The following is a 12096-nucleotide window of genomic DNA, read 5'->3' as shown; positions in this document are numbered from 1 at the left end:
CTGTACACAGAAAAACATAGCACAGGAGTCTGACCAGAAAGAAGGAAAGGAGAGATAGCCTTATATGCATATGTACAGGTTATAAAGTCTATGTAATAAATACATTCATTTTATATTATTACCAACACTTACATCATAGGTAGTTTTGACACCAAAAGATGAAGCATAGATCTTTGAGTTTTATTTGAAAATAGCTACAAATGGTATGGCCAGTTATATATAACTATAATCAGTTTGTATGTTTTGACATAATTTACAACCTCAGAAAAAGAAACACCAAATAATGCTGCCTATGAAATCTATAAATAAAAATCTTAATAAACATGGGTCAGAGTTTGGGAATTATTTCTGAACATCGTTCAACATTCTGAGCTAAAGTAACATTCTGAGCAGACAGCTCCACAGCTTTTATAGTACTGACTGTTACTGTGGACTTTCTCTGAAACATTTTTTAACCTATTCTTCTACCCTAATAAGCAAAAGAGAAGAAACAATCTGAACCAGGGTAATGCAAGAAAACATCAACAATAAAAATCAGACATAAATCTGAATGCCATGTGGCATTTGGATATTCAAGCTATATTCAGAGTACAGTAACAAATTATCAATTAAATTAAAAGACAAGCAACCAACAGTGATTCTCAAGAGCAATAGTGCTGAGTTCCCCAGTGTTTATCACAAGAATTTGAGAGTGTCTAGCAGGCAATCAGTAATAGATTTCACACAGCAGCACCAAAGCACATAGTGTTCAGAGGGCACATATAACAGAAAAGAAAAGAAAAGCAGTTTTTCAATATTCTAGAAGTACTTAGCCAAAACAAATGTTATTATCTCCAGTGAAATACTCCAGGTAACTGAAATTTCTTGCCATATATAAAGATAGACAGTAAAGTTTACACCAAATCAAAAGTCAAATTCAACTGACTCGAGAAAACCCATTTGCATCCGTGTTGGTTAATTGAGACATCTAATAAATTGTAATACATGTTAACACCAAATAACAAGTTACTAACTACAGGAATACTGATGTGTAAGGAGGAGCTGCAATTCAACTTTGTAAGACAGTTTCAACCATCCTCATAAATATGACACAGAAAACTGGACTGCATTTTAGAAAGAGAAATTACCCTAGTCAGGAAACAACAGATAGCCTTTACATAGACACTGGTCAAATCTGCAATCCTATACGTTTGAAAGCCCCCAGTTGAAGCCTGTCTTTTATCACTTAGTTAAGCAACAGGGTATTCCAAAAACAAATACAATAAGGAAATGAGAAAATGAGTAAATATTTACTCACCAGCCTTCTCCTTCTCTGAAATAACTGGCATAGCCTGAAAGAAAAAAAAATACCACTATTAAAAAATATTAGGGACTATTTAGGGGATACCAAATTAGGGAAACATTATGAAATCTTGAGGTAAATGTTGTGAGTGTCTAGAAGATCTGGAAAAACTGCAGTCTCACCGTTAAGCACTCTGGAGAGAAACATACAGCTCCCATTTGAGTGTCTTACAATCTATTGTAAAAGTAATTACCAGTAGAAAGGACTAGTAGAGAAGGGAGGAGATGGAGTTAATAAGATACTATGATTACATTTTGAAATAATCATCCTAAGAACACACAATCACAAAATTTCACTGGGAAATTACTTCATAATTTTGAGAGAGGAAGACAAAATCTGTGTGGCTGGGGATTATACAGAAATGCCAAATTTCTCTTTCGTAGGCTCAAATATGTGCTGCTGTATAATATAGCAATTTCTTACTTTTTGTGTAAATTTTCAGAGACAAGTAACAGAATTGTTTTCATATTGGCTGTAATTGTTTCTGGACTTGGGAAATTGTATGAGACTTCTTTTTTTGCAATGGATGCAAATTTTGTTTCATATTATAATTTTCTCTCAGTCTAATATAGAAGAACTTTCTGAGTGTATTTGCCCTAAAAAAAAAAGAGATTATAGATTGAATGAACAGTAAAGTGAAAATTATATGCCAAAAGAAAGAATTTTAAAATGTGCATATAGGATAGAGGTTATAAAGGTTGGATGAGAAATTGGATTGGGTATACAATGTATGCAGATCTGCATACTGAGTTACTGAGTTAAGGTATCAATTTTACCTCCTTTCTACTTATGTTATCCTAGCCTTTATTCAGCAGATTTTCTTGCTGCAGATTCAAAGAAAAAGAAAAAGGGTAGATATGGACAGAAATAAAGCAACCAGCTTCAGATTTGCTATAGAATTTCTCAAAACAGACTTTGCAATTTTAATTTAATTTGATTTGTCTTGTTATATGCAATAGTGCTTCATAGAACTTTCTGGATCAAATTTCAACAAAATTTCTACTAGAACATGTCTTAGGTACTATACATTAATATATGGCTTTTGTGATTTTTTCTGTTTCACCTGTATTCTCTCTAGCTAAATGTGCATTGGTTGATTTTGACATTTAAAAATATTACACAACCAGACTAATATTATTCAAAACAAATATAGCCTCTTCCTGGAAAAGCATTTTCCTTGCATTTTACAAACATATTTGTTCAGAAAAAGAATGAGTAATGCAACAAAATCTGAGCAAACACAGACTGAGGAAAATTAACATGCCAAAGAAACAATAAAATCACAGAGTGAATCAAGGTCTTAGTTTCAAGAAAGAAAAAGTGGATAATATATGAATTTTTATAAAATGTTCATATAACTTTGAAAATGAGTATTTATTTTCTTCTCTTTTCCACACTTAAGTGGTTTCACTGGCTAAGATAAGTAAGAAAATCTGAGATTCACTATTCACATTAGTCCAAGAAGGAAATTTGTAAAGACAGAATTTTGTAAAGAGAAGGTGAGAAACAAGCAATCAAACAGGAAAAAAAACCCTCAGTGGCACAAGAAAGAAAGAGAGAACATTAGAGTGAATCACATGGGAGGGTCAGGACAAAAGGAGGAAAGATGGGAACAGGTTAACATCATGCTTCACTGTTGAGTTTTGTTAGCTACAAAAGGTATGATGGCTTCCTCTAAGAAAAGCTTAGAGAACACTGAGGTGGCTGAAGATGTGGCAACCAAGAGTGTCTGCACTGAAATCATAAGCTGTGTCATGGAAAAGAGATAACAATTTGATGGGGACAGCCTCTGGAAGCCCTAAATGCAAAGCCAAGAGGAACAGCTGAGGGGAAGCAGTTTCAGGACTCCATGGGGATATGATAATGACAAAGAGAAGAAGATAATTTTCTGCTGGCTTTATGATAAACTTGAATGGTCTTTGGTCATGTTTATAACTGCACTGTGAGTCCCTGGCAGTGCCTTTAGCCTGAATGAACTGTTGCTAAAATACTGTCATTGTCATTCACATCAATGTGTAGATTTTTCATATTGGCATATCAGATTTAGATATTGTTAATAATGCCGTTGGTCACATCAATTTATTTCCTGGAAATATACAGTATTTATAATTGATGATCATTAAAACCTGTTAATGTACAATGAAATATACATTTTAGTGAATTTGTTAAATGGCATTTTTAAATGTTGCTAGAGTTTAATTGCAGGAAATACATAAAATCATCAAGCCTCAGGACAGATGTGGAAGTCACAAAATTTCTGCTTCTGTTTAGTAGGATGAAGAAGCACTTTAAGTTCCAGAAAATTGAAAGGCAGAGTGAGGTAGATTGCTTTCAAATACCTGCTTTCTAGAGTGCACTACTTCTCAATTAAGATGTAAAATGAGCTAAAATTTTCATCAGGACAGTCTTTTGCTGCTCAAATGCTGAAAGAAAGAAGCCTAAATAGACATAGCATCTCTTGAAAATTTAAAGTAAACCATGAGTAAATCTTGTTGAACAAGATCTCAGACAGTCCTCCTATTGTTTAGTTTTTTGTTAATACAGCTACACATGCTGCTTACATGCTGCCCAGTGGGAAAACATGATTGTTACTTATGAGAAATGCTCTCATCTTCAGTACAGTTTTGAATTCACTGGAGACCTTCCAATGAGTTCCATATGTTCCAAATGAATGGCGTTCCCAGGAAGTGATTTAACATTTCTGGCAATAGAGCAATTAAACCAGATTTTCCTGCTTGACCAGATGGGTTCACTGTAACTTCACATTATTTCTCACTCTCCTCACAGAACTGAAGAACTGGACTAACAATTTCTGTATGATCAGATCACATGTGTTTTGGAAAAAAACAGACACATACCCTTCAAAGATTTAAATAAACATCTCCCAATCTCAGGCTTCTTTCTATGTTTCTAATAGTATGCATTCTTAGCAGCACCAAGAAAGAAAAGCAAACAAAAAAGGAGAGAAAAAGAGGAGAAAACTAGCTGAAATATATTCAGCTTTTTCTTCCAAATTAGAGGATGGGATTTTTAAGTTATGAAAATCTTGAAATGTTATGTGAAATTTCTGTGTGCATCCTTGCTGTATTGCAACTGTGCCACTGAAAATGTACTGTGTGTGTAAATGTGACTGTAAAATGTATGTAAAATGCTATAGAACTATAGAATTATGGAATTATAGAATTATCAAATTGTTTGGGCGGCTAGCAGGGACATTTAGAGGTTACCCCTCTACAATGAGCAGGGACATCTTGAACTAGCTCAGGTTGCTCAGAGCATAGTCCAACCTGACCTTTAATGTTTTCAGGGATAGGGCATCTACCACCTCTCTGGGCAACCTGCTCCAGCATTTCACCATCCTAATTCTAAAAATATTCTTCCTCATATCTAATTTAAATCCACCCTCTTTTCAATACCGTCGCCCGCCAAAAATTGTGCCCTCTTTCCTGTAAACCTTATCTTTCTTTCCTTATCTTTCCTAATCTTTCTTATAAGCCCCCTTTAGGTACTTGAGGCCACAATGAGGCCTTCTCTTCTCCATGCTGACCAATCTCAGCCTTTCCTCATCCTTTGCTCACAGGAGAGGTACTCCAGCCCTCTCACCATCATCATGGCCTGGTCTGGGCTCCAGCAGGTCCATGTGCTTCCCGTGCTGGGGAACACAGGGCTGGACACAGTGCTCCAGGTGGGGTCTCACCAGAGCAGAGGGGCAGAATCCCCTCCCTCCCCTGCTGCCCTCGGCGCTCTGGAAGCAGCCAGGACACCTTTGGCTCTCTGGGCTGTGAGTGCCCATGGCTGGGTCATGTCTCACAGCATCCCCAAGCCCTTCTTGGAAGACTGCTCTTGATATGTCCATTCCCCAGACAGAGAATTCTATTTCAGTGAGCAAGATGTGGTTTGTAGCTGAAAACTGATGTCAAAAATGTTTAGACAGAAAAAAAAAATTAAGCATCATTCAGTTTATCATTAAACAGAGTATGTTCTGGATTAATAGAATTTTAATTTTATTTTATTCAGAAGGTATGTGCCAATTTTTAAAATTTGGATAAGTAGCAATTAAAAATTAACTGGGCTGTTTTACAAAAGAAAAAATTCCATGATCATCAGATGGTTTGGAATTGGGAAATACTGCAGTCCATAAGCAGATTTTTTCTCAGTAATATATCCCCATTACACCAAAACACTGAATAAGTATCTCTACTGGTAAATTCTGATATTTTGGAACTAAAGCCTTTCATGCTAATGAATCAGATTAAGAGAGTAAGCATGTAGAAAACCCTTTCAAAAATTCTAATTAAAGTACCATAAAATTTTAGTATTTGCATTGAACAACAATAGTAGCAATACTATAGAAAAAACCCCAGTATTGATTAGTTTATCATTCAGACTTATTTACAAAACATTTTATTAAACTGTCAGTTTTTAAAACTTTTTTTTTTTTTTCCATCTAGATGAGGAAAGAAAAAATAAAACCATCAACTTTCAGGATAGAACAGCTTTAGAAGAGGAATTTAGCAATTTCTTTCTTTGTGGTCTTTAATTTTACTGAAGAGTAGAGCGGAAGGCAATTAAAGTCAACCCAGCGACAAAGCTGAATCAATTATCTCATTTTTAAAAAGAAATTAATGTCACATTCAGATGTGTCTAGCTAAGGTTATGACAACACTATGAGTTCAATTCTAGTGGAAGTGCAAAGCTGTATGCTTGCCTGCATGTGTTGTCCTCCAGTCTCCATATACTTCATCTTCTGACTAGATATTTCTTTTTTCTTGAGCCTCTTTATGCCACTCAGGTCATGCACAGAGACCTCTTCTAATTAGTGCTGGTTGGTTGGCAGCTTTCCTTCCATGAGGCAATTGCCAAGAGCCTTCATTTGGGGTGGTCTGATAATTTCCTCTGTCTTTGTCATTCAGCTGGCAGAGTGTGACTTGCTGGATTGGAAACACAGAACAAAGATGCAGGATAACTGCCTTGTGCTCTGTCTGGTGTTATCATGGACTTCCCATGGATCAGGGTGAGCTCCCAATGCTCTGAAATCTGCCAGGGCCACATGAAGCTGGTTCATATGACAGATAAGACAAAAGCCTGTCTGCAGCTTGTCCAGACCATTAAGTAGAGTTTGGCCAGAATAAAGAATTAATTTCTTTCTTGATAGGGATACTAAAGACTTCACAGCAACATCTGGGGATTCCTGAATAGCCTGAGTTACTGCCACATTTTGTGAGAAACAATCTTTTTTTCAAATTAGCAATTGCTAGACCTCAACTTCTTTATATGTAAGGACACAACTTGAAATAAAAGCAAAGGTTAAACTTCACAGGAGTTAATGAAATAAGGAATTTGATTTCCACTTAAACTGCCCTCTACTTTCTGGGATGGACAGACAACACCTGAAAATAGAGTCAGTTAAATTTTAACTCAATGTTAAGGAACGCTTATATAGCTTTTGGTAATAACAAAAATCCGTGCTTCCTTCCATTCCCTCAAATATAGGTATCTCTTCCCTAAAAAACCCCATAACTTGAATGTTAACACCAAAGCTGAGATGTGACACACTATGTCTAGAACTGGAGCAGCCCTAAGAGTGCTCGTGTTTTTCATCAATCACCAGCTGTTCTATTAAGATTAATTTACACAGAGAGCTTTTTCCCAAGCTCACAAGTAACTTCTTGGCTAATATTTATCTTATAAAACCTTTTACAATAACAAACATATCAATAAACCCTGCAACACTGGCAAAACTGAACCAGAAGGCATGCAGCTCTATGAGACAACAGTAAAAGATATTTAGAGTCTCATGTTTCACATTAGCTTCAACATCATGTAATGTCTACAAATGTGATTTTGTCTTAAAGCCCTGGAGTCTGTGGAATGCTTCTATGTGGCTGACAGAAATCCCACGTGATTTCAGTTTTTACTCATCCCCTTATGTATAATACTAACAACCTTAGAACATGTTTCATATAAATAAAAAATTCATAGTATCATGTGATGATAGAAGCTAAAATGTGTTACATGATGAGTCCAAGTCACAAATGAACTGTGGGCACCTACTTGCAGAATAAATGGAATTTAAAATCGTGCAATTCCTGTCTTTCCTTAGCCTCCTCAGAGAAAACAAAGGAGTCTTTTGCCCTTCATCCTGATAAAGCAAGTCACTCTTACTAATTTTGAAGGGTGCAGATATGAAAATGAGGAAGCTCACCTCGTGGCTGAAAGTTCCAGAATCTATAACACCAATGCTGCATCTTCATGAGCTAATTGACAAAAGCTTAGCTGTAGAAATCATCAGCTATGTAAGTGTGCAATCTGATTCTAATAATCTTTCTGACACTCAGCCCAAATTCAGTGGTTGATTGCTATCTACATTTTTGTATTCCACTAATGTTTTTCTCCTGGATTCAGATATTACTGAGGTTAGTGGCCATAACTCAGCAATAGTTTCTGGAACATTATGTATGAAGGATTGGTATTCAAGAGACCTCACTGTGTTCAGCTTTAAGTTCTGCAAAAGAAAATCAGTTGTAGAGCATTGCAGCGGCTGACACCTACTGTGAGAGCAGCATCTATTGAGATTTACTGAGATTCATCCTGTGTGAGTTTGAGCTCTTGAATCTCTGCAGATAATCCCAGCTGCAGAGCCTCTTCCCATTTTTAGCTACAGCAGTCTATTACAACTGTTTGGAGTTCTCTAACTAAATAAACAGAAAAAGCAAATCCCAAGAAGGTGGTTTTTAAAACATGGTATGTATGTTTTGGAATGAATCTTGATGCTTACGGTCTCATGGGTATTCAGTCACTGTGATATTACTTTTGTTAGACCAGCTGGGAAAGGATCTAAAGCAGATCCTTCAGGAGGCTCTTGATCTTGAGCTTTATTTCAGGCCTAAAAGAATAAATTACTACAAAAGTTACATTTCCTCTATGATGATGAAACCTTTACTTTCTGCAGAGCCTCACAGTTCTTTGCTCAGAAAGCTGCACAGTCACAAAAATGTGATGCTAATCATGGGATGATAGAGACAGGAGAGGAGGAGCATACCTGACAGAAACAGTGATGGGTTTGGGAACATCGAGAGAGTGTTTGATTGAGGAAAAAAGTACATCTAACTTTGCAAGGTAGCAGGGCTGAGCATAAGAGAGTAAGTTATCACTAATCCTGATAAATGTGATAATAATCATATTTCTTTTTGGTTTACTAGAAGATAGAGAAATGTAGATTAACATAAACCACCCTATTTTCTTCCACAATGAGAAGAAAAATGACAAGGACTAGAAACACACAGGATGGAAATGGTTTTATCTCAGGCAGGAGGTGGAGGTAAAAAGGAGGGGAATAAAAATTAAAACATGTTACCAGGACCTTATTTACTTATTTGTCCATATTCTTGGAATCTCAGCTTGTTCATGCTTCAACATGCACATGTAACAAGCATGAGCTTAAAAAATAACCAAACACCAATAGTGTGACCTTACTAAGTCAGTATGTTTCTAGGTCATTCAAGAGAAAAAGAGATGAACTGAAACAAGTTCTTTAGCCCTTTGCATACCATTTGTCTGTTAATATTTAAATATTTGCCAAGGTTTTGGGGAACAAAGTCAGTAAATCAAATCCACAGTTTTTGGGTGAAAAATAGAAATCTGTGAAAACAGCCCAATGACAGAAAAAAAAAGAAACAAAATCATGTAACAAGTAAACATGAAAACTATATTTTTCTGAAAAGAAATAGGAGCTTTGACTCCAAAGAGAGCCTGTGGAAAGGATGCAAAGTAGCTTTTAAAAAGCCATATATAAAAATGAAACTTCTAAAAAATATCCCAAGCCCTTGAAAATCCTCTTTGGAAAACAAAAGATTCATCAGCACAGCTGTTGTATGCTAAAAACCTAATCCCTTTTCCTTTCTTTGGGAAAAAAATCCAATTATTTCTATTTTAATATCTAAACTCTGGTCAAACTGAATATCAAATTTCCTCTGCTCAAAGCCCCCAATACTTGGTTCTTCTGATACAGTTAATAAATCAGAGAAATATATGTTTCATCTGCCATGTAATTTCCTCAGTTGGAAGTACTACTGTGAGATGACTACTCCAGGTCTGTGATGTGACCAATCCTACTACATCTTCAGGGACTTCTAACACCTTCTTTACCTGAGTAATGCCTGAACTAACCTCTCCTGGTACATACCTACATGGAAAGACACCAGCACAGACAAAACACACCCTTCATGTCTCCCATCTCTGCAGTAATTCCATTTTATTCTCAGGTAACATCTGCCAAACTGGGATTTCTGCTGCCATAAAAATGCAGAAACCAAGAGAAATACATCTGGGAAGTTTTGCTCATGCTGCTGACATACTGTAAAAAGCTGGGAGGAAGGAGGAGCTTTGCACCTGACTGCAGGAGATTCTGGGTTCCATTCATCACCTTAATAATCAGCTATATGTGCTGCAGGTTAAAGTTAGGATGAGCTTAATGCATGGGTAAGATGGCAGAGTAGTTATTCCTTTTTTAGAGCAAGAATACTGGCGACAGTCATCGTCTGCCCCTAATGCATCAATAGTCTGACAATCTTTTTTGCCACTTAAAAATCTTACAAACATCTAGTTTTTCTCATCTTTAAAATGTGAACAAGAATACTTTAACCTGTGAGTGCCTAAAAAACAGTTCTGCAAATATTCTGATTGTCATGATAGACTTTTCTATGTCTCATGCATAAAAGTGTAGTATTTTGCAAGATTTACAAATAAGAAAGTTAATTAATCTTATTTTTGAACATATACATCTTTTTCTTACAATAACTAAGCTTTTCTCTTCTAAATAATCTAGCATGCTTTGTATTTCTGTAGCTTGTATTCTGATATCAAAATGTTTTTCAGCAGGAAGTTCCATATTTTAGTTCAGCTGTTTATAAGACTTTGATTTTTAGAATCGGTGAGAGTTAGAGTAGACACAGCTCCATATATCACCGTGATGTATAAAAATGATATTGCAATTTTTATTTAACAGGTATAATAATATTGTATTTAAAGAATGGCCAAGTAGAGGTGGTGAAGGATATGATTTATCTGAAAAATCCTTATTTTATAAACTCTTTTATGAGGTACTCAAAAGATGATTCAATACTGCCATTCATTTATCTAACATAAATTCCAAACATTTTTGTTTTCTATACATGATACATTTCTAATTCATGGGAAAAAGAAATTGTTACTGACACAGAGCGCAATACAGAACTGTAGTAAGTGAAGCCTCAAGATGGGGCAACCTGGCTCATAAACTTCCTGTCTGTATTGTGTCTGTTTCCTTTTTAAAGACACAGTTCTGTGTAGGCATGTATGGATAGGCATAAAAAGTAATAAAAATCTACTCTTAAAAGGCAGGATTGCTATCAAAACTTTTACTAATTTCTACGTTTACTATGAAGAGAGCCCTTTTAAACTCCTTTCTTTTCTAGAAGTTCTAAAATTGTTTTTCTTTCAAGATTGCTTTATTTATTTTGTTCTGAATTTTATTTTTGGTTTCTGAGCAAAGAAGTATCTCATCAATGTCTGTGTTCCCACGCTATTCCCATGAAAATCTCACTCAGGCGTGCAGACAGATGCACTGCAGATCCTGAGAGTACTAAGAGGGTCCAATTCTGTGAAGTGCTGAGCATTTCCTGTGTTTCCCCAGGATCATGCCTTGCTAGTACGGTTTCCTCCTGAATTTTTCCAACTTTCCCAAACTTTGTGTGGCTTATTACAAAAATATAGTTCACAGTTTCTAAGCTTTCAAAACTTTCCAGAGGGAAACAGCACACATGAGTCCAAGTATACGTTTGCCTTTCATAACAATACCAGTTCCCTGAGGAGAGTTTGAATTATTCTGTATTTTAGTTAAGAGGGACTATTACAAGTATGAAGCATTTTCTGCCAATACACTCTTGACTGAATCTTATGTTCACACTCAACTCTTCTAGAACCAATTTTTCACAAGCATTTAAAAATCCTGACCATTACAATAGTCCAAAAAACTCTAAAAGTCTGCAAATCCCATTTCATCACACAAAAAGGTGTTTTTAAAAAAGCAGATAGTCTGCTGACTGCTGGAGTAGATTTATGACAAAATAGTTGTAATTTTTATGAGGAAGGTTTTGTTGGAAGATTTATATGAGTAAAATAAATATAAAATTTTGTATCTACCCATCTTAATCCTTATTTTTGCATGTAAATTTAAGTTCCAGGCTGGCTTCAGGAAGTGTAGATATGTCTTTTTAAAAACCCAATTTCTTTCTTGTGTCTTGGCAGCAAAGTAAGCAGAAACGTGGCTTAGTGAAAATAAACCGTCCAAACTACAAACAAAACAACAACACTGTACCAATTCTTGTATGAGTGCCTGTTTTTCATTGGAAAGAATGGGAGAATGCAATATCCTTGGCCACCCATGTACTTTAGACCTTCAAACTAAGTGTTTGAGACCTGAACTCAGTTCAGGAAGGAACGGGCTGTGCGTGCAGCAGCTTGCAAAACTTGCTGTGTCTCTCAAAACAGTGGTATAAAATGAAAGTTTATTTATATTTGCCTGTTTTCAAAGTAATTTGGTCATAGCTGTGATAAGCTAACCCACAGATAAATTAGATCAAGATTTTTCAGTCTGCCTTTTTAATGCCTATTTCTCCAATATTTTGTACTTCTAGTCTAGTCAAAATTTGCACCACTCTGATCACTTTCCATAGTCCAATCTTACTCCCTAACCTCACAATCTCAACATGTTT

General features: G+C 35.8%; 1 protein-coding gene across 1 annotated transcript in view; it reads right to left on the bottom strand.

The window, feature by feature from the left end:
- DLC1 (DLC1 Rho GTPase activating protein) overlaps window positions 1–12096 on the bottom strand; it is a 196094-nt gene that overhangs the window by 123554 nt on the left and 60444 nt on the right. Inside the window, exon 4 of the mRNA XM_058024395.1 lies at window positions 1298–1331. Coding sequence (XP_057880378.1) covers window positions 1298–1331 — 34 coding nt within the window. The remainder of the gene's footprint in view (window positions 1–1297; window positions 1332–12096) is intronic.

The sequence above is a fragment of the Melospiza georgiana genome, chromosome 5, assembly GCF_028018845.1.
Source record: "Melospiza georgiana isolate bMelGeo1 chromosome 5, bMelGeo1.pri, whole genome shotgun sequence".
NCBI classification, from domain to species: Eukaryota; Metazoa; Chordata; class Aves; order Passeriformes; family Passerellidae; genus Melospiza; species Melospiza georgiana.
Note: the sequence above shows the minus strand (reverse complement) of the source record. Positions and strands in the feature narration are given on the sequence as shown.